The sequence below is a fragment of the Eleginops maclovinus genome, chromosome 11 (assembly GCF_036324505.1).
Source record: "Eleginops maclovinus isolate JMC-PN-2008 ecotype Puerto Natales chromosome 11, JC_Emac_rtc_rv5, whole genome shotgun sequence".
In the NCBI taxonomy this organism is placed as follows: domain Eukaryota; kingdom Metazoa; phylum Chordata; class Actinopteri; order Perciformes; family Eleginopidae; genus Eleginops; species Eleginops maclovinus.
In genome coordinates this window covers 25,825,574-25,852,707 of record NC_086359.1, presented here as the reverse complement: position 1 = coordinate 25,852,707, position 27,134 = coordinate 25,825,574, and the positions used below count along the sequence as shown (strand labels likewise).

The 27,134-nt window shown below is 42.7% G+C and overlaps 1 protein-coding gene across 4 annotated transcripts; it reads right to left on the bottom strand.

The window, feature by feature from the left end:
* LOC134872510 (transmembrane gamma-carboxyglutamic acid protein 3) lies at nucleotides 1-26,990 on the bottom strand. Of its 4 annotated transcripts, XR_010166808.1 has the most exons (6): nucleotides 26,867-26,912; nucleotides 25,575-25,621; nucleotides 25,274-25,434; nucleotides 6,416-6,715; nucleotides 1,037-1,711; nucleotides 1-741 (listed from the first exon to the last, which is right to left on the bottom strand). XR_010166808.1 is itself a non-coding variant. In XM_063895853.1 (5 exons), the coding sequence occupies exons 2-5, from the start codon at nucleotides 25,582-25,584 to the stop codon at nucleotides 1,667-1,669; spliced, it is 516 nt and encodes a 171-aa protein (XP_063751923.1). In that variant the 5' UTR covers nucleotides 25,585-25,621; nucleotides 26,867-26,912; the 3' UTR covers nucleotides 1-1,666. The 4 variants fall into 4 exon arrangements, 3 of the variants coding, with proteins under 3 accessions (XP_063751923.1, XP_063751922.1, XP_063751921.1); XM_063895853.1 differs by having other exon boundaries at nucleotides 1-1,711; XM_063895852.1 differs by lacking the exons at nucleotides 1-741; nucleotides 1,037-1,711; nucleotides 26,867-26,912 and adding an exon at nucleotides 26,964-26,990 and having other exon boundaries at nucleotides 2,997-6,715.
* Nucleotides 26,991-27,134: the final 144 nt, after the last annotated feature.

The following is a 27,134-nucleotide window of genomic DNA, read 5'->3' as shown; positions in this document are numbered from 1 at the left end:
TTTAGCTAAATTATAATTTAACTTACAAAGCAAAATACCTCTCCTCTAGTGAAGGGCCCAAGCCCTTTGTATGTTTTCCTGTATGTGGCCCTCAGTGAAAAAAGATTAGATAACCTTGGTTTAGAGAAATTAGATGTTCTTCAACATGTTGCGCTGAAATCGATTTCCAGGTCACTGCCGGAGGACAGAGGAGTCGATGAGGCGAACATTTAGGAACGGGAATGGCCTAATAACACAATCAGGCACGTCGGAAACTCAAGAAAGTAAGTGAAACTAAACATGACACAAGAAGGGAAAACATTTCAAAATAAAACAGGAAACTATTAACACAAAACAAGGATCAAGACAGGTGGGCTTTTATGCAGTGAATTATGACTGTTCAAATTAACAATTTGGTGTTGGAACAAGGCTCACATTTGTGAAAGCTGATGTTATCAAACCTTATAATAGAGAGGGTATCTTCCATATTAAGCACTAGAAAGCAGGTACTTGAGAATATATGGATGCCTTTTAGAAACCCAAAGCACAAACAATGTCAAAAGTCAGTAGGATTGTTTTGAATGCTTCACAATGAATACACTCCAGTGCACACACAATTACTATTTGTTATACAGCTGAAGCATGTTTGATTTTGTTTCTCTTTTTTTTAACCCTTTAACCCCCGTGGTCTATGTTTAGTTTTTGTGATTTAATACAGCAACCCTGTGTTGCCATATACAGCTCCGGTTGCCATTCCAGTGTCTGTTGAATTCCAACATAGAGAAATGTTGTCAGTAGTTTATAGAATACAATAAAAAAAATCATTTAACGCAAAGACATACGAATAAATAATAACACAACAGAAACTAATAATGCTGACGTGGTCTCTTAATTTTTTCCGGGGCTGTAAATATAAAATAAGAATCTAGTATGCTGTATTTTTAGGGTGTTGAAAATTCAAAAGGAAAATACTGTGGGAAAATGTTTTGGGACAATAAACCTACAATTGTTATCAGCATTGAAAATAATGTATTATTTGATAGCCATCTTAACTTACCAGAGCGAAAACATAATCCCAAAGGCCTGTAGTCAGAGCTACAGGCCTGTAGCTGAGAAGCTGTCACTGATGCAGGTGGATCACAGCTTGGTGGCCTGGATCACTGACCACCTCACTAGCAGACCTCAGTATGTCAGACTGCAGGGCAGCGTGTCTGATGCGCTGGTGAGCAACACTGGAGCCCCCCATGGAAATGTGCTGTCACCATTCCTGTTCACCCTCTATACCTCTGACTTCCTCTTCAACTCCGGCTCATGCCACCTACAGAAGTTCTCCGATTACGCCTCCATCGTCAGCTGCATCACAGATGACAACAAGGAGGAGTACAGGGCCCTGGTGGAGAACTTCGTAGGCTGGTGTGACTACAACCACCTCCAGCTCAACATCAGCAAGACTAAGGAGCTGGTGGTGGACTTCAGGCGGAGCACAAAGGGGTCTCTAACCCCCCATCACCATCAGGGGGGAGGAGGTGGAGGTGGTGAACAGCTACAAGTTCCTGGGAGTGCACTTGAACAAAAAACTGGACTGGAGTGACAACACTGATGCTCTCTTCAGGAAGGGACAGAGCAAGCAGTTCTTCCTGAGGAGGCTCAGCTCCTTCAACGTGTGCACGAGGCTGCTGCAGACGTTCTACCAGTCTTTGGGGGCCAGTGCGCTCTTCTTTGCCGTGGTGTGCTGAGGGGGAAACACCAACAAAAGGGATGCTGAAAGACTGAACAAGCTTGTGAGGAAGGCTAACTCTGTTGTTGGAGTTAAACTGGACAATCTGGAGGTGGCTGAGGGGGGGACGAGGAGGAAACTGGACAGTATCGGATAACCCCTCCCACCCCCTCCATGCAGAGCTAGTGAAGATGAGGAGTACGTTCAGCCACAGACTCATCCCACCTCGGCACAGCACTAAGCACCTGGGAAACTCCTTTGTGCCTGTAGCCATCAGGCTGCATAACAAGGGGTTAACCATGTGACTCACTGACAATAAACGGACTGCATATAAAGCCTGCATTCTTGCACATTTGCACAATAACTTTGACCTGTACTCTCTTTCTGCACACATACATGTGTATATTTTTAATAATAATCTCGTTACTTATCTGTACATTTTTTTCTTTAGTTTTTAGAATTTTTAATTTTTAATTTGTGTTTCACATGCTTGTGTGAACCTGTACTGTTTTTCTTCTCTGTGGCTGCTTAAACACTCAAATTTCCCCACAGAGATTAATAAAGGTACATCTTATCTTAATTGAAACTTAATAGAAAAAGAGTATATTGTGAGTGAATGTTTGAAAATTGTGGATCAATTAAACAAAATTTGTTTTGTTGATTTCTTTTCTGTTGTTTAACAAATTCATTAATCGGAGGATGAAACCCTCTTTATTAGTCACATACATGCACACAGCAGAGCACACACAGTGAAATTGGTCCTCTGCATTTAACCCATCCTAGTACTAGGAGCAGTGGGCAGCTATTGTGCAGCGCCCGGGGAGCAATGGGGAGGGGGGATTGGAGGTGTCCGGTGCCTTGCTCAAGGGCACCACAGCAGGGCCTAGGAGGTGAACTGGGACCTCTCCAAGTAGCAGTCCACCTTCCATATTTTCAAGTCTGTTCGGGGACTTGAACCGGCGACCTTACGATTCCCAGTCCAAGCCCCTACTGACTGAGCCACTGCTGGACACTGAGCCACTGCTGGACATCAGCTAATTATGCAATAGAAGAGATGACATGATTTCTTCCAATAATAAACTATACAGTGTTAGACCCTCCAGAAACACATATATCCATCAGCACTCCATTTCCAAACAAGTTCTTGGGCTAAGAGTAACAGTTAAGCTCAGTGCAGGTGATAATATCAAAAGATGGAATTTGTTGGTCATAATGGAATCTGTGCTAAAGCAGTGGCCTTGGTCCAACCTACAAAGACAGCACACAATGTCTTCCACACAGCTTTGGCTAAAACAGTATCTATGAATATTTAAATGTGATATTTATTATGTTTAAAAAAGGCTAAAGTCAAAGTAATACAAGAAAAAGAAGAACATGTATATGATACATCCATTTTCGTGGGAAAGAAAAAATCAGTTTGAGGTGAAACATACAAAATAAATAAAACATTCTTACAATATTGAATATTTCTTTTTAGAAAGTGGCAAAAGGCCCATGAGAAATAGTTTGCAGGCTATAGGATTGGCAGTGAATAACTTAAGTACAGAATAGAATATAAAAATAAGCCACCGGCGGAAAGCTGTAAGTGCACCTTATCGGACGTGGTAATAAAATGTGCAACTCAAGTGTACACTTCACTTTGCGGGATATAGAAAGTACTTCAAGACACACCTAATTTCTGAGATGAATATTGAACATGCATTCATACATCACAAACAAAACTGATCTCACTGAACAATATTATTGTTTTTTCAGTCACACACATCCATTTCACATAAATCAATTACATTGGGAAGCAGGAATGACTAATGTACCATTAACCATTTTTCAAACCATGCCGCTTTTTTCACTTTTTTAATGTAGCCTAATAATAGGGCCAATTACACAGCAGAAAGGTTTGCAATTGCATGGTAAAATCATTTCTAAATGCGGATGGAGATTGTAAATATCTATAGGGATCTGCAAATGTAGTTTATACATAAACAGGCATTTGTAAATGTGTAGACGAATCTGTAAATGTGTCAATAGATGAATGGTTGTTAAATGATAATGCTCCAAAAACTTGAAAGACAGAAAAGCCAAACTATGCGGAAGATAGTTAAGGAATAGTTAGTTAGTTATTATTAAAGAGTAGTCAACTGCAAGCTAGGATGATTAGTAAACTTCTTCTTCCTATAACCATTATTTGACAATTAAATCTCAAATTAGGCATATGCAACACAAATCTAAGTCTTTAGCGTCAGGTCTGAATTGAAAAATGTCTGGTAATGGGTCAGTTCTTTGTGCACTGCAGAAAAAACCGAAATCTCAAATGCAAAAGCTTGACTTTGAAAATGGCCAGCAATCATTTATAGTATGCATTATTAGTTAGTGTCTGAATATTTCAGGAAAAAACCCGGCATGATTCTTGAACAGTCACTTGAGACAAACCCTCCCCGCTTGTTGAGATTCCATACTTTTAGAATGTGTCAAATAGTATTTATGGCATAATGCATCGTCACACATTCAGGGGGTGATGGTAAAAGTAAGCCAGTCAAAAATAATATAGTTTCTCCTGAAAAACACCAACCACTACTAAACAGAGAAACTTGGACTTCCAGACATTGGCTTAACATGTTTACCAGTTGGCTTCATGTTAGAGGATTAATAAGTATAAAGAAATTCTATGTTTTTGGGAAGTGCAGCACTAAACATCTGTCAGCATACAGACTGTTTCCAGTGATTTTGCGACCATGATTTGAATTTTTGTAAGGTTATTATTTAGTTATTCACTTAGATTGTAGAGTAATGTGGTAACACAACTGTACCGTTACACTAACTGCACTATGTCAAATATAACAACTGAAGTGACTGTTGGTGTTGCGAAGGGGACTGCCACTTGTGCTCTTTGTGAGCATGCATGAATGTGTATGTGTGCATACACACACAAACAGTATATGCATTCACATACACACATAACATACACATAATTGTTATTGTGCAGTTCTTAATGTGTGTGTTTGAGTGTATCTGTCTAGGATCATCTAGCTAAAGATTGACAACCTCTGTTGACTTTTAGGAAAGTCAATTAAAGAGTAGGTTGGGATTTCCGAAGACAAATGTTTTGTAACTGGGTCCTTTAGCAGGTTCCTGGATACTGATGTCTGCTCTGTAGAGCAGAATGGTTTATTTAGGTCTGCCTTTAAACAACAGGTTTTATATTTATTATAAAGGATTCTATAAAGCCAACATTATTAGAAATTAGCCAAAAATATTAATATTGAGTAAAGCACAAAATCCTGTAATAAGGGACTGTAATAAGCACGTGTCTGAGAATTCTGCCTCGTGACCAATTTCATAAATACATTTCTTAAAATGTTGTCTAATGACTATAAAAGCAATCAATTATCTTAATCCATATTACAAATACAACAAATGTTCAAAAAATAGCAAAGTTGGCTTGGAAAATTAACCCTGGTTAATTTAACAAACCTTTGGTCTATCGGTCGGACCACCCGTCAGAGTAAGGAAGCATGGCCAGTATTTACACGATGTAAAGAAAAATAACCTCACCTCTCTCTGACACTCATGAGAATCAGTCCTTTAACTTTTGTACGCAAAGCACAGAAAAGGGTTATTTGGCTCCCCACCAACACATTTGTTTTAAATGAGGAAACATCATTTTAGTCTGTTTTATCTGAGATCCATGAGAACTGAAGGAACCTCCCCACAACCTGTGAGCGGAGTCTGTCTGACTGGAGGAGTTTTCAGTCAGTAACTAGTGAGCATGTGAAAAGGAAGGGACTGTAGGGACTTCCTCTTACAGCAGCTAACAGCTGGTGTGTAGATATGGTCCCACACTTCCCAAAATTGTGATAGTCAATATTTGGAAAGTTGAAGCTGAATATCATTAAGTGAAGTTGGTCAATCTTAGCCTGATTTGCAGTTGATTATGAGTCTTTCCTGTAAAGTTGAGATAAGTGATGCAAAAAAAACTTGTAAATGATCTAAAACAATGAGAAGATACAACTAAGCAATAATGTTGAATTTGAATCCCAATGTTTCCACTATTGACTCTGTATGTACAGTTTAAAGAGTCATACTATGCACACTCAGTGGCAGCTTTTTGGCAAGAAAAGCTTACAGTTACAGGGACAGCCCAGAGATTCAGAAACCTGCTGCCTGCTGAGGGCCATAGGGGGATAAGTGAGCGTCCTGTGTGCCAAATCATTACCCTGCAGCTCGCTGTACCTTCTGTGTCAACACCAGGGTCAAAGCTAAAAGAATTATCTGGTAAGGGCATGGTGGTGAATGGCTTCAGTTAACACCCAGGAGTGAATAAAGGTTATGGGAATGGTGAAAAAAAAGGGAATTACAAACATGGTTTAAGCAAAACGCAGAACCAACTGAGGCAGAAACAACTCTTTTGCCAGCCTTGACCTCCTTCAGACGAAGAGGGGGAGCAACAGCTATGGCAGCATTATGTTTGCCTCGGTTTCATTTTTTCTTTATAATCTCCTCATATTTGGGTGGAGGGTCGCTGTATGAAGGGGCTGTGGTCTCATCACCACTGCTTTCCTGGTGTCCTGTCACCTCCTCATAAGATGGAGGCGGTGTAGCACCAGACAGCCGGGACACCACTGACTGAGAGGAGTCCTGGACATAGAGGCCACACGTGTTCTGCTGGTGAAGGACATGGCAGTCTGACTGGGAACCTCCTCCCCTCTCAGCAACACTCACCACCACAGTGGGACGTGAACTGGATTCCTGGTGCAGGTTTTCGCAGGGCGCTTCCCGATGAACCAGAATTCGTGGAAGGCTGCGGGTGCTGCGATGGTTGGCCAAGTAGCGGTTCTGGGTGTAGGCGGGCCGTCGACGAGTGGCCTTCTGAAGCTGGCACCTCCAGAGTAGAAAAAGGCCGATGATGATGAGCAGGGCCACGCCCAGCAGAGGAACCACCATGTAGACTGTGTCCGCTCGCTCAGAGCGCCCCTCGCTGCTGCTCACTGTATAGACGCTGCGAGTTTTCCAAAACTCCATCTAGGAATCAAAAAGGAGATTACTTTGAGCGGCTTGCTCTATTCAAAGTCACGATAAACTAACTTTAAAGTCAGGGCAGGTGATAATTGTGATTACTGATCACGTATACATGAAATATACAATAAGATGGGTGTTAGAGAAAGGTTAGAGAAAGTCTGGGGCTGCCATATGACATCTACTACACATCTGTCTGTATTCTGGACGCTGGCGCACTTTGGCTGCCGCTCTGTTACTGTTGTTGAACAATCATATTACAGGATTAGCGTAGATTGGCAATCTTTACATACCACACATTTCAGCCTGCAACCTGCAGCCCGACCCTCCTCACCTGCTAGCATGACCTCACCTGCTAGCTTGACTCTCCAACGTCCTGCTACCGGTCTACCATTAGATTGAGCTGTCCTGCTACCGGTCTACCATCGGATTGAACACTCCTCTTCAGTAACATCACCAGCCACACTGAACCCAACTGAACAGATCCCGGTGTGGTCAGCTCTACCGGACCCCGTCTCCCAGGCTCCGTTTGGATTCCTCTGCTACCCACCACTGCAACAGGCGTCCCTCCATTCCTGGAGTCTAAGGTAAGGCTAACCCAGCCTGTAGCCTGTCAGTCTACCTCTGCTACTCGCTCGACTGTCTCTGTGTTTCCGTGGGCATGATGTGAATTAACACCTGGATACTCCTGGCGTGGACAACGCTTCTCCTTCACCGGACACTCTGCACTCGGTCACCTGCCGATACCAGCGCCGTGCTAACGCTACTCTACCTGACAATGCCGCCGCCGTACTCCGTGTCCAGTTCTTCCATTAGGCAAACCTCGGCAATTGCCTAGGGCCTCAACCAAATAGGGGCCCCCAAATCTGACCATCCCAGTCACAGTAAAGACACAAAAAACGAATGTTAATTTGTTACTTAAGTGAAGTAAAAAAACAAAACACATTTCTAATAAAAAAACAAGAAATATCAGCATAATACCGAATTAATGTCTAAATAATAATTGTCCAAGCACACATACCCCCCTCCATTACTGTGCATTGACTAGTCCATAATATGATGACGTAGCAATAATGACGTGCCTTCAAACCAAAGCAGCGGGAAGTAAACTGTATGCGACTCGGTAAAAATGAAGCGGAGCTACGAAAGTGGTTATTCTAAAAGAAAGAGAGCAAAAGAGAGCAAAAGAATTGCAGATACACTGCCAAAATTAACGTCCTTTGGCTTTTTTCCGCTGTAGTAGCTCCTGAACTTGCTAGTTCTACATGCTCAGCAGGTATTGATGAGGAACATGTTGAAGTGGAAGGAGAGGTGGCTATGGGTGCCGAAGGAGAAGAGGTGGCTATAGAAGCCGAAGCAGAGGAACAGGTGACTCTGGATGATGAAGACGAAGGTGATTTAGTGGTGAGTAGTGCTAGGCCATTTACCACCAGCAGTGGAGATAATTTAATAATAGGCGACGACCCTGCACATTGGCCAGAAAAGTTAACAGACAGAGAGCGTTGTTCAATAGTACAGAAAGGACCAGTGCAGATACGAGGAGATTTCCCCCAGAACACTCAGGGCAGACGATTCACAAACACGTACTACAACATGAACATGAAGAATGGCGAAAAAATCCAGAGGTCCTGGCTCGTGTACAGCATGATGAAAGACCGCGCTGTTTGCTTCTGTTGTCGGCTGTTTGGCAATTGCAACAAGCAGCGGTTCAGCTCCGATGGCACAAACGATTGGAAAAATTTAGCAGCCTTCTTAAAAGATCACGCGAGGTCTGCCGATCATCTTGATAATATGGCTGCTTGGCGAACACTTCATCAACGGCTTCAAACAGGTAAAGCCATAGATAATGTGAACCAAGAGCTGTTTGTAAATGAAGTTAACAAATGGAGAGAGATTCTGAAACGACTGATTGCCATTATTACACATCTGGCCGAGCGCAACTTAGCTTTTCGAGGCCATTCAGAGAAGCTGTATGAGCACGGCAATGGCAATTTCTTAGGCCAAGTTCAACTGATGGCTCAGTTTGACCCTGTACTGAGGGGCCACGTGAAGAGGGTAGCTGAGAAAGCAGTCTCTGAGAGTTACTTCAGTAAAGTAATTCAAAATGAATTGATTTGCTTGATCGGAAGCTGCGTGACGAAAACAATAGTGGAGAGGGTGAAGAAGTCCAAATACTTCAGTGTCATCATGGACTGCACCCCAGATGTCAGCCATGATGAGCAGCTGCCGTGGTGCTGAGGATTGTGGACTGTAAGCCTGGCGAAGGAGTGTCTATTCATGAGCACTTTGTTGGCTTTCTCGTGGCAGAGGACACAACTGGGAAAGGCCTACTCAAATTGTTTTTGGGACACCTGCAGACACTAAATTTGGATCTTGCTGATTGTCGTGGGCAATCCTACGACAACGGCAGTAACATGCAGGGGAAGAAACAGGGGGTCCAGAGCAGAATCCTGGAGCTTAACAACAAAGCACTCTGTGTCCCATGTGCCAGCCACACATTGAATCTGGTGGTTGGTGATGCTGCCAAGTCTTCTGTGACAGCTTTAAGTTTTTTTGGACTGTTACAGCGACTGTATGCTATTTTCAGTGCTTCAGTTCACCGCTGGACAATCCTTCAAAAACACGTGACGGATTTTACCATTAAATCACTCAGTGCAACAAGATGGGAGGCTAGGGTGGAGTCCGTGAAAGCTGTCCGATACCAGCTGCCTGAAATTTTGGATGCCCTAACCGCTCTGAGGGAGTATGCTGAGGGGAAGCAGGACTCTGAATGTGCCTCCAATGCCAACAGCATTCACAAAGAGATGAAGAAATGGCCTTTTCTGGTGAGTACAGTTGTATGGTACAATGTCCTATTTCACATAAACAAAGTCAGCAAGCTATTGCAGAGCCCCAAGGTGTCAGTGGAGGTCATGAGGAGAGAGGTCCTTGCAGTGATAGGATTTCTGAAAGATTATCGAGAGGATGGATTCAACTCTGCTAAAACAGATGCCAGGAGATAGCAGAGAAGATTGATTTGGAGATGGCCTGGCCAGAGATGCGCCAGAGAAAGAAGAAAAGGCAGTTTGAGTATGAGGGGAGAGAGGAGAGAGTGTGTACTGCAGAAGAGCATTTCAGAAGAGAGTTTTTCCTGCATATGGTGGACACAACCCTGGTCACAGTCAGGGAGAGATTTTCACACATGGAGGGTATTTTTGAGCTATACGGCTTTCTCTACTCCACTGACCAGATGCAAAATGTCATGCAGGGAAAGGAATTAGATGAATGTTGCCACAGGCTCGAGAAGAAAACGAATGATGTTGATGCAGAGGACCTAAAGCAGGAAATAATTAATGCAGTCAGAGCATTCCCCCCACACGTCTCTTCACCTTTCCAGATGCTGGATTATGTGTACAGGGAAAACATCCTTGACATTTACCCAAATTTGAGTATAGCTCTGAGACTACTGCTCAGTCTCCCTGTGACTGTGGCATCAGGGGAAAGAAGTTTCTCATCACTAAAACGACTCAAGACTTACCTGAGGTCCACCATGTCTCAAGACCGCCTGTCTGCCCTGGCTGTTTCTCTTGACATATCAAAAACACTGGACATGGACTCAGTGATCACAAGATTTGCAGAAGCCAAAGCTCGCAGGGTCAGACTGTAGAATGTATACAAGGCCTCTCAGCTATACACAGCTGATGTCAGATGATTCAACCTGAAATGAGAGAGGATGAGACTGTTGAAAAGAAAGTTCAGAAAGTTAAAAAAGTTAAAAGATCAAAAACAAGAGAAACTTGGCAAGGACAAGAACACGAAGAAGAGACTAGTAAGACAGGCACAAAGGAGAGAATGAGACCTGATAAAGGGCAGGAAAAGCACATGAAGAAGAGATGAGTGAGACAGGCGCAAAGGAGAACAGGCAAAACAGGGACACAGATGAAGAGTAACAGGGATACAGACAGAGAAAAGGAAGAGAGGGACAAAGAGAATGTAATCATTAAAAAACATTTATTTATATATATTCACAATTATTTATAATGCTCCATGATTGACCTGGTGTTGATTTTTGTCGTAGTGAGAAGACAACAGGGGAAAAGACAGATGAACAACATCACCTTCTATCAGTGAGCCCTGGCTGAACAAGGTATTTGATTTGACAAAGTACATTCCTGTTGTATAAGGATCCTTGCCAAATGAAACACAGTGTAGTGAGTGTTTTTGTTCTAATGCTGTGTTTGTCTGTTTTTCAGGTTGGGTTCCATACAGCTGCTCACCACTTTTCTATGATATGAAGACTTTTGAGAAGACGACAACAGTAGGACTTTACAAATGCTTTCTGTCTCGCTCACACACTCCTTTACACACACACACACACACACACACACACACACACACACACACACACACACACACACACACACACACACACACACACACACACACACACACACACACACACACACACACACCAGAGATGGGGGACTCGAGTCTAGTGACTTGACTCGAGTCAGACTTAAGTCGCCAGATTGAGGACTTGTGACTTGCTTGATCAACAGTGAGAAAAGACTCGACTTGACTTGGACTTGCTACTCATGACTTGAGACTTGACTTAGACGTGCATGCAATGACTCGACAAGTCATTGCTGTCTTGGTTAATTGGTGAATAATAATAATAAAAAATATTTTCGATTGGATGTTTCCTGTTGCATGTGGGCGAACCTGGCAACCAGTAATCTCTACTAGGTGATGCGCCCGCCATCTACAGTAGAGCGGTCGGGGTTTGGAAGATGGAAGGTGCTACCAGTTCTGCTGCTACTGCAGCCAGTGTTCCCAAAATCATAAAATTTGGATTTAAAGACTATTCAACTCAACAAAAGAAACGATTCGCCGTGTGCAAGGTGTGTAGCGCAAAGAAAAGTACTACACAAAGAAAAGTAAGTAATGTCTCTAGCTAATTTCACATTATTTTTAATCTAACGTTAGCTGGCAGCTAACATCCCATCTCCATCAGTCAAACGTGACAAGAGTTTACTGTTTGCATCACATTAAGTTTTAATCATGTTGACTTAGTTTCACATTGATCCCGCCTATCAAATAACAGACAATTTGACTGAAATACGGCAGCCTATCTGAAATTGCCAGATTGATTCACTTGGCAGATCAGGCCTAGCTAACGCTAGTTGCTAGTCCAAAGTCTACCACATCAATGTAGCTGTTAGCTTGTTAGCGCTAGCTGCTTTTTTTTTGTTAAATCATATATATAAAGTATAACAGCCAAACAACATGCACAAACCCTATTACTGTAAATGTATGTATAAGTATATGATATATGAGAGATGTATGACATAAATGAGAAATGGGCCACTTTCAAGAGTAAATCGTAGTATATAATTGTCTCCATTTCATTTCCGTATGGTATTTATTAATGGAATATTATGCAATGAAATCATGAGCTAAAAGTAGTTTTTTTGCACTTCTCCCCTCTGTCTAGATTTGAAGAGTACATCACTACTAAGGACACATTTGACACCAATAACAATGATATCGCAGTTTATGACTTCAAGAACTCCAAGCAATACCTACAGCTTTAATCATCCACAGCAGAGTGAGAGAGTGAGGCCTTTTTGAAGGAGTAGTGGACATAGAAGTTGTATTTGTTCAAGTTCATTCCTTCTTGCACTTCTTTGTCTTCTGTCTTTTGCAACACATTAAAAAAAAGGACTGTCTTTTGCAACATATTGAAAAAATGGTTGTAAATAAAAGGAAGTGGTTTGCTGCTGTTCCCAAGATAAACTACTGTGTTGAGTACTCTGTCTGGTAATTATTGTTTGGTACACCAGGCCCTGTAGTCGTTCCTAGTCATTCTGATCCTGCTGGTCCTAGTGAGTATTTATAATTATTCTTTAGCCTTATATCCCCTTCCTCTATTTGTTAGCCCTTTTTTGCAAATGAGGGCTACATAAAACTTAGGCTGCAGTCTCTTAAAGTTTTAAGATGGTTGTCTTCCAGCTTATTATATTTCTATGACTTGACTTGTGACTTGCTTGACCTAAGCTATGACTTGACTTGACTTGACTCGACTCTCACAAAAATGACTTGAGACTTGCTTGAGACTTGAAGGTTAAGACTTGAGACTTGCTTGAGACTTGCATATGTGTGACTTACTCCCATCTCTGACACACACACACACACACACACACACACACACACACACACACACACACAGCTTACTCATTCACTCACTCACATTCTCTCTCTCTCTCTCACTCTCTCTCTCACACACACACACACACACACACACACACACACACACACACACACACACACACACACACACACTGTTTTGCCACTCACTCACTCACTCACATGAAATGGTGAAGGCAACATGGAAAATGGACATTTGAAGATGACTTAACTACCTGCAAACCTAAACTCTCTCTCTCTCTCCCATTGTTTTTCCTGTTACTCACTCACTCACCCACCCATTCACTCACACACTCAACCACTGCTTTGCCTGTCTCTCTGAATAATAAACATATAATTTTGGCAAATGCTGGAGCAATCTGAAACTGATTTTACTGTGGAGAGTTAAGACCATTGTTAGTGACAGTGCACTATTGGTTTATTGCGATTCTTTAATCTCAATTTAAAGCAAGGGTATTGGAATGGTTATTTGGTTGATGTGTGTGTTTCAAGAATGAGGGCCCCATGTCTATATTTTGCCTAGGGCCCCAAAATGGCTAGATCCGCCCCTGTCCATGTCTGAACTCCACAACTTTAATCACCACCTGCCTCCGGATAACATCGACACACTGCTGGAAACGGGATTACTCCGGGGAACCCACCCACACACACACACAGAGGCTCTGGCCGAATCTTCACCTACAACTTCACTTCCCCAAACTCCATCCCGTCACTGTGGTCATCGCGTCGCACACCAACCTCCGTGTTACGCCATCACAATAAACAGCACTTCAGTCCGTCCAATCTCCGTCTCCTCCCTCAGTCCTCCCAATCAACCACAACGCAACGTCACCTGAAACTGTCCCTACTCAACACCCGTTCACTCAACAATAAAAGCCTCATACTGAACGAATTCATCACAGACAATAACCTGGACTTCTTCTGCTTCACTGAAACCTGGCACAGACCCCTGGACTATTATTCACTCAATCAGACTACACCCCCTGGCTTCACATACATCAAAAAACCTTGTCCTGAGGGGCGGGGAGCCGGTGTTGCAGCAGTTTACAGAAAGGACATACAAATAACCACAATTCCCATCCCCGCCACTGCTTCATTTGAACACATCATCTTTAAACTCTCAGGCTCCACTATCCTCTCTACCACCCTCCCAAGCCAAAGCCTTCGTTTCTCTCCGACTTCTCTGCTTTCCTTTCTCAACTATGTGCTTTTTCACCATCCGTTCTCCTCCTGGGGGACTTCAACATCCACATTGATGATAATAACAGCAAACCTGCCACAGAATTCCTGGAATTGCTACAATGCTTCAATTTCACCCAGCACATCAGATCCCCACCCACAGCCATGGACACATCCTGGATCTGGTCAGCTCAACTGGTCTTATAATTCACCAACTCTCCAGCCTCAACCTCAACATCTCTGATCATCTGGCCATCACTATGGAAATTGACATACCCGTTCCTGCCACCAAAGAAAAACGTCAAATACGCTTCAGAAACATGAAATCTCTCTCCCCCAATGCTGTCTCTGCTGCCATCTCTACAATATTATCCACCTTCCCCCCACTGATGTCTGATAATCCTTCTGATCTTGTGAACTTCTACAACAACACACTCTCCTCCTGTCTCGACCAGCTAGCTCCCATAAAAACCAAAACGGTCACATTCACTCACTACGCACCCTGGTACACTCCTGAACCACACACAATCAAATCCCAAAAACGCCAACTTGAAAGGCTCTGCAAGAAAACCGGATTAACAGTACATCACCAAATATGCACAGACTACCTGCAAGAATACAAAAATGCCCTCAACAATGGTCAGTCGGCCTACTCCCAACTCATCACTCCAGCTCCTCCAACCCAAAGGCTCTATTTTCCACCATTAACAAACTCCTGAAACCAAGTGACACCACCACAACATCCTTTACAACCGACAAGTGCAACTCCTTCCTCTCATTTTTTCAAACGAAAATCAACAACATCTACAGCAGGGGTCGGCAACCTTTAACACTCAAAGAGCCACTTGGACCCGGTTTTCACAGAAAAAAAAACACTGAGAGCCGCAAATACTTTTTGACATCTAAAATGAAGATAAGACTGTATATAGTTTGTTATTATTATTATAATTATTATTACTATTATTATTTTACCTTTCCGCTTTGTAAAGTATAGTGTGTTGCTTATGAAATCCATGAAGTGCCGCAGAGAAAAAATAATTTTATTCATGTAATGAACACATTTTGATTTCTTAAACACTAATAAAAAAACACAACAAGTTAAGGGTCTCTTTCAAATGAAATGAAAGGTTGAACTTAAATAATACAGCATATATGGCATTATATTATAACACAAACAAAAAATGCCGTGAGCCGTCATCATATCGCCATTGGGCTTTTGGGGCGTGTATCGGAGCCTTGACCTGAATTTAAAAAAATTGAAAAAAGAGCACTATTTCACTGAACAATGAAAAATAAATTTTTTCTAAATGTCTGCATAAATATTTATTTTACCTGGTTAATGGGACTTCTGCTCCTGAACCTCTGCGCACAGCGTCTCCAAATCAGCGCTGTAGGAAGTCACTTTCATCTTTACGCAGGACTGTAAGCTGTCATCAGTGAGGCGTGAGCGGTGTTTGTTTTTAACAAAGTTCATGGTGGAAAATAGCTGCTCACATACATATGTGGATCCGAAGACGGACAGGACTCCAAACGCATATTTCTTCATGTTTATGTAGGTGTCGGGGAGGCTATTCCATGTTTCAAACACAAGTTTGTCCGGTCTTGGAAGGTTCTCAATATCACTCCATTTGTGATTTTGAGCAAGAGTGGCCTTCTGACGGGAAACACCTTCGAGATCATCTGTCAAGCGTTTGAACTTGGACACCCATATATCTTTGTCGGCTATGTCAGCCAGCTCCAGCTCAATATCAGGTTGACTTACACCTGCAAATGCAGTCACATTTAACAGGGTTGGATCGACGGTCAGGGGAGTGACCGGGAAGGACAATGTGTTTTTTTCCTCTCTGAACTCACAGAATCGTTTCCCAAACGATGCTTGCATTGTGGTGATTGCAGACTGCAAATACTCAGAATTTATCACCTTGTGAGCTTGTCTGAACTCTCTTAAAGAGGGGAAGTGAAGCAGTGTGCCTCTCTGTAAATCTCTGGCAAACACTGTCAGCTTGCGCTCAAACGCCAACACCTCTTCCAGCATGTGTAGCGCTGTGCCTCCTCTCCCCTGAAGAGTTGTATTTAGCTTGTTCAGGTTAGCTGTCATGTCCACCATGAAGTGCAGCTTTTCCAGCCACTCTGGCTGTTCCAGTTCAGGAAAGGTGAGCCCTTTGCTGCTCATGAAAGTTTTCACCTCTCCCAGACATGCAGCAAAGCGTTTTAGCACCTCTCCTCTGGACAGCCATCGGACACTATTATGCAGCAGGAGATCAGAGTACGTGCTTTCCACCTCATCCAGTAATGATCGGAATTGACGGTGATTTAAACCTTTTGCCATTATTTTATTGACAATCTGAATGACAACATTCATGACCTCTGTGCATTCTGGAGGAAAGGTTTGGGCACACAATGCCTCTTGGTGCAGGATGCAGTGAAATGTCAGCAGCTTTCTGTCCAGTGACTTCTGCAGTAAGGCCACAAAGCCCCTGTGTGCTCCGGTCATACTCGGCGCGCCATCAGTAGCCGCTGACACCAGGTGGGTTGTTTTTATTTCTTTGGCTCTTAAACAGTCAAGCACAGCCTCACAGATGTCCTCCCCCCGTGTCTGGCCTTTTAGTGGTATCAACTCAACCATTTCTTCCTGTGGTCCATCGGTGTTCATATATCGACAGAACAGCGCTATTTGTTCAATGTCACTTTTGTCTTTGGACGCATCACAGGCGATTGAGTACGCTGCAGCTGAATTGATGTCTTTAATTTGCTGTTTTGTGATATTTTCTGCCATTTTTATGGTCCTGTCTTTGACAGTCTTCGCAGAGAGAGGCATCTCTCTGATGTTCTGCATAATTTGACTCTTGTTTCCAAAGTCCGCAAATAGGTGATCTGAAATCTTAATGAATGACTCTTTCATATATTCGCCATCTGTGAATGGCTTCCCACGCCTGACTATTTCCTGAGCGGCCACAAAACTTGCATAGGTAGTTGAATTTGTAGACTTCATCCATTTCTTGAATTGATTTTTCCTCAGATCAGCTTTCCGCTTCAGTTCCAAAACAGCTTGTTTTCTCTCTTCTCCCTCTGGATATTTTTCAGCAAAGGCAGTGTGTTTAATTTGGAAATGTCTTGCGACATTTGATCTTTTATTGTTGGCAAGTTTCTCACCACAAATTAGGCATACTGGTAAGCCACTCTCGTCTGAGGTAAATGCAAATGAATCTGCCCAGGCATCATTAAATATTCTATTTTCTTCAGATATTTTTCTCTTCTTAGATTTCTCCATAGCCTACCTGGGGTTGAAAGTCTCGATAGATGCACAGCGTTTGGGCGGGCTAATAGGCTTCCGACTTCCGTGCGTGACGCATATTTTGAGCGACGAAAACTAAAAATAATAATAATAATGTAGTGAATGTAATATACATAATTCACCTCCTTCTTAAGTGTGGTTCTACACACTGTTGTTTCATGCCTGTAAGTATGACCGTTGGTTTATGCTTGAAAGTACGACTGTAAAAAGGGATCGTGGTCCCTTTAATTAATCTGTGTTTACGATGACGTGGAGCCCCATGCTTGTTGGTTTACAGGACAGCGCCATCTTGTTTTTGTTCATTTTTACTGTGGGATTAAACGAGACACGCATTCGTGTGCTCTGTAATGAACGTCTCCTGCGTTTCAATACGATCTCCACAATAACATATTAATACAATAAAATAATTTTATTTTAATATTTCACGATCACAATAATGTTCAAATTTAGAACTACAATAAAAACGGACTAACAAAAATAAAATGCACTTCAAGCCGCACAGAGCCGCAGCATAAGGATGAAAGAGCAGCATGCGGCTCGGGAGCCGCGGGTTGCCGACCCCTGATCTACAGCAACCTGACCACCTCATCTGCACCTACCACCCCCCCCACACACACCACTCAGACTCTGTCTCAGTTCTCCCGTTTCCCCAACGGAGCTCTCCAATATCATGACTAGCATGAAAACCTCCACCTGCATCCTGGATCCCATCCCCTCCCATCTCGTAAAGAGCTGTCTCCTAGCCATTTCCCCACTCATTTCAGACATCATCAACTCTTCCCTCAGCTCTGGCTCTGTCCCCCCCTCCCTCAAACTGGCTGCTGTCACCCCCATCCTCAAAAAACCGGGACTCAACCCAGACATCATGTCCAACTTCCGGCCCATCTGCAATCTCCCCTTTCTGTCTAAAATACTCAAACTTGTAGTCTCCATCCAACTCAAAGCCCACCTCAACTTCAACGACCTGTTCCGATCACAACACAGCACAGAAACAGCACTACTCAAAATCACCAACGATCTCCTCCTCACCTCAGACTCTGGACAGCTCAACATCCTCATCCTCCTTGACCTCACTGAGCTTTCGACACCATCAACCACACCACTGTCCTCTCCCGGCTCAAAACCTCCCTCAACATCACTGGCACTGCACTCTCCTGGCTATAGTCTTACCTCACAAACAGACAGCAATTCATCAACATCAACAACTCCCCCAGGGTTCAGTGCTTGGTCCTCTCCTCTGCATCCTCTACCTCCTTCTCCTCGGCAATATCATACGCAGCCACGGCCTCCACTTCCACTGCTACGCTGATGATGTGCAACTTTACATCTCAACTTAATCCATCACCACTTCAACCATCTCAACTCTCACCAACTGCCTCACTGACTTCAAATCCTGGATGCAGAACAACTTCCTCAAACTTAACTGTGATAAATCTGACATGGTCAACATCGGTCCCAAATCCCTCACCAAAAACAAAAACAACCTATCCTTCTCCATCGACAATACCACGCTGACTGCCTCCACTCACATCCGAAACCTTGGAGTCATCTTCAACAGCAACCTCTCCTTTGAGAACCACATCAAGCACATCACCAAAACTGCCTTCTTCCACCTCAAAAATATATCCCGTCTCCGCCCATCACTCTCCTTCTCTGCTGTCGAAACCCTGATCCATGCCTTCATCTCATCCAGACTATCCTACTGCAATAGCATCCTCTATGGTACACCATCCAGACTCCTCAATAAACTTCAGTATATCCAGAACTCAGCCGCCCGTCTCCTCACCCACACCCGCTTCCCTGACCACATCACCCCTGTCCTGCAGAACCTCCCCTGGCTCCCCATCCCACAACGCATCCACTTCAAGATCCTTCTCCTCACCCACAAAGCCCTCCATCACCAGGCCCTCTCCTACATCACAGACCTGCTCCAGCACCACACTCCTTCCCGCAGCCTTCGCTCGTGAGACGCAAATCTCCTCTCACTTCCTCCCAGGACCAAACGCCGGACCTGGGGGAACAGAGCCTTTTCTGTCGCTGCCCCCTCCCTCTGGAACTTACTCCTGCCCCAACCTCCCAATGTCCCAATCAGCTTTTCAAAACTGCCTTTAAACTGTAAATGAATGTTGTGTTTTAAAAGAGTGTTGTTTGAATTATGTTTTAATGAACTGTATCTCTGTAAAGTGTCTTTGAGTTTTTAGAGAAGCGCTATATAAATAACATTTATTATTATTATTATTATTATCAGGGTTCGAAATAACGACACGCCCGCAAGCCCGGGTCTAGTAACTTTCTTACCGGGCTAGTAACTCTATGCACTTGCCTGCCCGTGTGTCTGGCAATTTTACAGCCCCTTTGCACGGAGCGTCTATTACAAGCATTACGGCCGTCATCGCGAACCTATTTTTGCTATTGTAAACCTCTCTTGCACAACATAAGATTGGTCTTATTTCGCACACGCTGCATTCGTGTCTTAATAATTTGTTTATTCAAATGTTTTTGTCCCTTCTGATAACCCGTAGGGTTCATGCTGTGTGTTGCCCACGATAACATGTAATAAAGTTAGCGTTCAATCTTATAGGTAAGCCACGTCATTTTACGGTGAACATAATCTTGGTTTTAGAAGTTAAGGTCACACAGGAGTATATTTGTAATGAGTTTGCCTGAATGCTAATCGTGTACACTGTTAAATGTTGGGTGATTTGTATAACTAGCACTTTTAAATCATTTGTAAAACATAAAAAATGGATGGAGATGTCAATGAGGAGATGTTAGATCTAGCAGTGACATACGGTGAGGTTCGTGGCTGGCGAGGCAGACACTTCCACTTTCAGTCAGATTTACGAGTAGGCCTATCTTAATCACTATAAAATCTGCCATTTTGACGAACAAGGTCATAAACGTCAAAGACATAACGTAGCCTCATAACGTAGCTCAGATCAACGGCAGAACAAGCATAACCCCGACTGGTGCGCTCTCGCACGTCCCCCTCATTGAGGCAGAGCTAGCTACTGTGTTTGCCTCCCTTCTGCGTTTTCACTGCAGTTGATCTAGTAATGGCCCTATTCACTTTTGATTTTATTTAAGGTTTGTCTTAGGGATTTCGCAGATTATTATACAAAAAAACTCCAAACTCCATACACCCACCATAATAATAATAATAGGCCTATAGAAAAAAAAATGACTATAACAAGTCAACAAGTTTAGTAGTCCAAGGGCTTGGCCCTATACCACATTTAGCTCTGCCTCCTCTGCCTCCCCTGACTGCAAGTCTGTGAGTAATAGTAGTAATATAATCAGAACTAGCATTAAATGTACTGTATAAAGAATGAATAAATACATGTTCACAATCAATCTTATAGATGCTGTGCAAGAGAGGTTGACAATAACAAAGCAAAATCATGCTCCGTCAGTGGTGTGGTCTCACGCCTAACCAACCACCTGAAAAGAAAAAGAAAATGGATTTAAAGGAAGTGAATAAGGCATACGATGCCACTAAAAGGAAACGAAGTGTAGTGCCTGCATGGAAAGCAGAATTTCCTTGGTTGATTGTGGACGAAAGTGAAACTTTATTCTGCCTGCCATGTCAAACTGTATACGGCCCCCATGCTGAAACCCGACAACAGAGGGATATCTTCAGAAAGCGAAGTCAAGGTTCCTTTGTCAAAGGGTGTCAAAACCTGAAGCATGACACTTTAGTCTGTCACCAACGATCTGACGGCCACAAGGAAGCCCAGGAGAAGTATGAGGCCAGGAATAAGAAGAAAGGTGAGAGCATAGCCGAGAAGACCATTGAGACTTTGAATACTAAAGTATTTCAGAAGCTCAAGATACTCTTCATAAATGCCCACGCCCTTGCCATGCACTGCAGACCAGTTTCTGATTTCAAATGGATGTGTGAGATGGATGAGAAGAAGGGCCTGGATCTCGGCAGCACCTACAGAAATGAAAAGAGCTGTAAGGAGTTTTTGGTTGCTATAGCCGAAATCACCCGTCTAGCAATTGAAGACAAGGTAAAGAGTGCTAAGTTTATCACAATAATGTCCGACGGATCAACAGATGTCTCTGCCACTGAACAAGAGATTGTTTACTTGCACTTTGCAGTGGATGGCAAGACTCACTGCAATTTCCTTGGACTTGTACAGTGTGACAAACCAGATGCCAATGGCATCTATGATGCTATAATGCAAGCTGTAAAGCTCCCGGGGATCCCAAAGGAAGAAATGATGAAGAAGATTGTGGGATTTGCTGGCGATGGGGCGGCTGTCAACACCGGGAAAAAGGCTGGGGTGATCGCTCTCATGCGGGAAAGAATCAGTGGAGACATACTGATGGTGCAGTGCATGGCCCATAGGGTGGAATTGGCCTTCAAAGAAGCCATGAAACAAGCCTCTTTGTTCATCAAAGTCTATGTCCTCCTGGATGCTCTGTACAAGCTTTACAGGATCCCTAAACAGGCCGCTGGTTTGAAGGCAGCTTTCAGTACCACCAACATCTCCAAGATCTGGCCTGTCCGAGTTGGAGGAACGCGCTGGGTTAGCCATACCCACACAGCACTGCAAAACATGTTGCGTGGTTACCGTGCAATTGTTCTTCATCTCAGTCAAGACATTTGATAATAATAACATGTTATTAACAGCCCGATGAATTTTCTGTTGCATGAATGATATCATCTGATATCCACTGTGGCAACATATTGAAATACATTTTTGTAAATTGAAATTAAAAAAAATATTAAATGAATTGCAGGTTGCCACCACCAGGACAGCTAGTGGTATGCAAGCAAAGGCAAAAGGTCTCCTGAAAACGCTGCGCTCCAAAGATGCCATGACTTTTGCCCACTTCCTAAGTGACATTCTGGCCGTTCTCTCCAAACTGTCGAAGACGCTGCAGCAGAGAGAAGTTTGTACCTATCATGTACATGAAGCACTGAAGGCCACAATGACCAGCATCAACAAATTCAAGGACCGGTAATATAGATACATTGCTCATTAAATCATGAAGTCATTTCCTGCTCTAATTAGTTGTTTAACCACTTGCTTATTTACGTAAATGCTCTTTGCTATTGCTGGTTCTTTTGTAAATCACAACTGTTTTATGCCTTTATTTTTGGTGGTGATGGTTTTGGTGCTGGTTTCACTATTTCAGGGCAGGACCTGAGCAGCGGAAACTCCAGCAGGGAGACTGTAACTCCTTTGAAGGTCAGACCCTAACAGGGGTAGACCACTCTTCAGGCCAGATTGAGAAGGTCGTTGAGGCATTGGTTGGTTCACTAGCCCGGAGATTCAGTGACATGGGAGGTGAAGTCCTCAAAGCTACAAAAATAGCGGACATGCAGTCATGGCCTCAGGAGCATGAAGATGATTTTGGGGATGACTTCATTGGAGTGATTATCGACCACTATAGGGAGCACTTCGACAATGTTGGAGTAGATGTAAGTGCAATCGAAGCAGAGTGGACCTCCCTCAAACAAGCATTGTACGAAAACCAGGGGAACAAGATTCACTCCATGTCCTGGCCATCTGTGTTTGAGCTTTACAAGAGCACGTTTCCAAATATCCTGCATGTAATTGATCTGGTCTTATCACTCCCTGCCGCCACCTCTGAGTGTGAGAGAGGATTCTCTCAAATGAAGATTACCAAGTCCCAGTACAGGAATAGACTGAAGGCTACCACCATGACAATGCTCATGACAATTCAGCTGCACTCAGAACCTACAAAGGATTTTGATCCATCATCTGCCATTCACCAGTGGAATCAAAACCACAATCGCAGACCCAACTTCATGGAGGGAAGAAAGAAAGGCAGAATGGCAGCTTTGGAGGGAGCCAAACAAGTGCAGGAAGAGATTGATGGAGTTGACGGAGTGGATGGTGCTCAAATGGTTGCTGAAGCTGCTGGGGGTGCAGTAGTTGAAGCTGAAACCAAGGAGATAAACTCTGATGACTCAGACTGGTTTACAGACATGGAGGATAATGTAGATTCTGACGATGGTGAGATGGAAGATAGAGGTCTTGTTGGTGAGGATGAGGAATGATTGTGGTAGTCTGTTGTAGACCAATTACTACTGCTATTACAGCAAGTATTACGGTTTGTATTACCATTTTGCCTAAATGAACTGATGTTGATCGTTTGATCCACTGCTAATATTGTTCATGTCCCTTGTTCTCAGTCTGTTGTTCTACTTTAATAAATTATTGTTTGTAATCTGCTGTGTTTTTTCTTTGAAGAAAATGTAAAGCGCTGTCACTTATCCCAGCCTAAAGTATACTGATAATACAATCATGCCAAAAATAGCTGAAAACACAAATACAAAATAACAATAATGTCCAATTTTATCTTTTCTGAGCTGAAAGTCCGCCAAATCGCTTTTATTATTATTATTATTATGAAAATTGTGGTGTATGATGTGAAAACGTGATGCGCGTGCCAACGACATACATTGATTTGCTTGGTCTAGTAACTTTACACCAGGGCTAGTAACTTTTGAAAGTTACTAGCCCTGTGGTCTAGCTCCTATTTTGGCCGAATTTCATACACTGTTATTATTATTATTATTATTATTATTATTATTATTATTATTAATAATAATAATAATAATAATACTGGTAAACTGTGACACCTCTGCGATGTAAATTTGACAGGTACTGCAAAAAGACACAGGTTCACAGTACTGGAGTAACATGGCAACCATCAAGGAGAAAAGGGTCTAGTCCGAAGGGAAAAGTTTCCATTGTTAAATTGTTTGACTTATAAAACTAAATTTCCTGAACATTAGCCAGATCCACTTAAAAATATAAAGAAATAATGGTTTAAACAGGGTGTTAAGAAATCCCAGAGATCTGATTTTCGTCAGAACAGATGCGCCCCACTCCCATAAAATGAGAGATAAATGCTTCTAGAGGTGTTTTTTGTAGTACACAGCACCAAATAATTCACTTCTGCTAGATCTGGTTTTGAGTGCTGCAATCTTCTGTAAATGTTTGTCATCCATGGAAAAGGTGGCGTCTTGCTGCTAATTAGCTTTAGCTAGGTTCCAAGTTTCCAGTAACTGAAGGTTAGGCATGTGCCAAAGTAAGAACAGTTGAGGGAAAGCTTTGAGTTTCATCTCTCCAGCAAAAGATTCCACTGTTGTTTTGATGTGATGACCAGAGCTATCTACAGCTGACTAAGGGTGTTTTCAAATTTGGTACGACTGACTCATACCATATACTACTATACGTGTGATAGCCCCCCCTCATCCTGCTTAGCTTTCACATTATCAAAATTGTTCAGTACGCTACAGTGTGGAAAATCATGCCAGTCCACTTTTGCATCATAACTGCTATTGTTAATATTTTTGAGACATGAATAAACCTACCATCTGCTTTCTTACTTAATCACCCATGGCTGTGCTTTCACAGGAAGCCTTTAGCGTAATTTTTTTTTATCTTAAAGTGCTTGCTGACCACTTGCATTAAATAGCAGCCCACTTTCACGTTTGGTACTGCTAGGTTTCGCACCTGATGCAGACTGTGGCCGTGTACACATGAACTATACTCAAGAGGAGGTTTTCAAAGGAACCCATGCACGGTGCAAATTGTTCTCATTAATCAAACAAACTGGACTTTGAACCCAGTTCTTCAAGCAGAGAAATGCAGATTTTGTTGCTTCTCTTTCAAACTAGGCAGAATCATTGTCAGAACAAAATGATATCACAAAGAGGCCTATATCGACATGATTGTATTTAGATCAATCGATCAGCCCTTTTGTCCATGTACATGTGACAATTTGGGACAATATGGTAATGTTGCAATTACACTGTCTCTACTACAGCATCACTGAACTAATATTGTTCAACCATAACTAATAGACGACTTGGTGAACACACTTGCTGTGTTTCATCAGCCTGTGCACTGGCTCACCGTTCTCTCCTTGTTCTCAAACACTTCATTTGCCTCTTCAAAGCTGCAGCTCTCTTCACCACACTCCCTCTCGATGTTCCCCTGTCTCAACTCCTCCAGGAAGCCGTTGGCCCGAGGGAAACGCTTCAGGACAGAGTGAGCATCCTTGCCTTCTAGGAATGCTGCAACCAGAAAATAGACGATATCAATAGTTGCAAAATCACAGGAAGAGGCAGCCTCCTGCAGGATAACAGCTCGCCAAGCAATAAATATACAAGAATTACTGACCTGAGCCTAAGAATGTGTGTGTTTTTTTGCTTACCAGCATCCATGCTTCTGCCCCGTTGCTTACTCTGACAGAGTGCAGACCTGTAGGGAGAACACAGCCCAACATTAAACAACTATATATTCCAAACAGCCAAACTGTGACATGTTTGCAGTGGTCCCTTGGATAGAATAATGATACAATTCCTGGCGTTTTATTAACCTAACCTTTTCCTTGGCATATTGGGTTATACTCATGTTCACGTGTAATATCTACATTCCTGTTGATCCAGACTAAAAATGTTTTGATAATGAAAAGGATATTAATGTAAACTAAAGGAATTTCCGGAGGATACTAAAAAGGCTTCAATATGCTTTACGAAGTTAATAGTCTGGCTATTAAATCAGCAATGAAAAGCATCTTGGTGAAGTGATTAGTATTTTTTTTTTTTGGGGGGGGGGGGGTGGTTCTAATCTGAATCTAGAGTTGAAACATAAAGGGTGTTTTACAGATCGTTAAACCACAATTGTAATATGTGATGTTGAGCTAAACAAATGTTTACAGAGAAAATTGCAAAATGTGTCATCTGCCCCATCCTTCAGGCGCTCTCAGCTGTATTTCAATCGTTCTACTTATTTTTGGACGATGACATGTCCCAGAAACTCTCCTTCAAACTGACAAGTCAATTGGCTTTTATTTACAGAAATTCCTGGAATGCATTCTTGTTCATTTTCATCATTGATAGGCTACTACTTGGGGTAAGTGATTGATCCCAAATGTTGTCTGATGGTCCAACATGTATCAAGTCTTAGTGTCAATATGTTCTTATCTATCAGCCAGCTCTGGGAAATATAGGTTCATATATATACTGATAGATATGGATGGGGGGTGTGGGGGGTCCATAGCAACGGAGACAGAGATGGGGAGGCTCTGAATGCAGACCAAATCAGTAATTAAGATACAGAAAAATCATTGTTTTAAACACCATCTTGTCCTGGAATAGCCTATATGGGCATTTGAGAGAAAGAAGCCGAATGACTTCTGCTCATCATAGCATCCTGTTTCTACAACTGTAAGCAGAAAGAGGCCTATAGCATGTAACTTTATATCCCAAACAGAAACACTTGGTTCTTCAAAGATGAATAGAAACAGGCTTTCTGTCGTTCTTGGTTCCTTTTCATGCGTCTCTAACAACATATGAAATATTCATCAAGACTCATGTTGATTTTTTTATATTTTTTTCCCCAACGACATGCTGATAATGTCACGTTTAACCACCTAAAGCTTTTGCATAATTATTCTACAATACCATGAAATATTTTTGTTTAGGATTACAAAATGTATCCTACCTTCATTCCGCTTTTCTCTACCATCCCCAACTCTGGGGAACTCCCACACGAGTCATGAAATAAGCACAACTGTAAGCCAATAAGAGAGGAGCAATACCTGTGACTAGCCAATCATAGCCCTGAAAGGTTTGGGCTGACGCGAAGGCAAGGGGCGGGCTGAACTTCTCCTGAGAAGAAAAGAAAAATGAGATCAGGCTCATTGAGCAGCTCGGTGTCGGCTGAGAGGAAAAGGATCACCGCGCGGCGACACAAGTGAGAGAGTCAAAAT

What these genes read in the sequence shown, in the direction of transcription:
- LOC134872510 (XM_063895852.1), bottom strand. An exon ending in TTGAGAACAAGGAGAGAACG is followed by an intron (nt 6,716 to 25,273) that starts GTGAGCCAGTGC and finishes TTTGATTCCTAG; the next exon opens with ATGGAGTTTTGGAAAACTCG.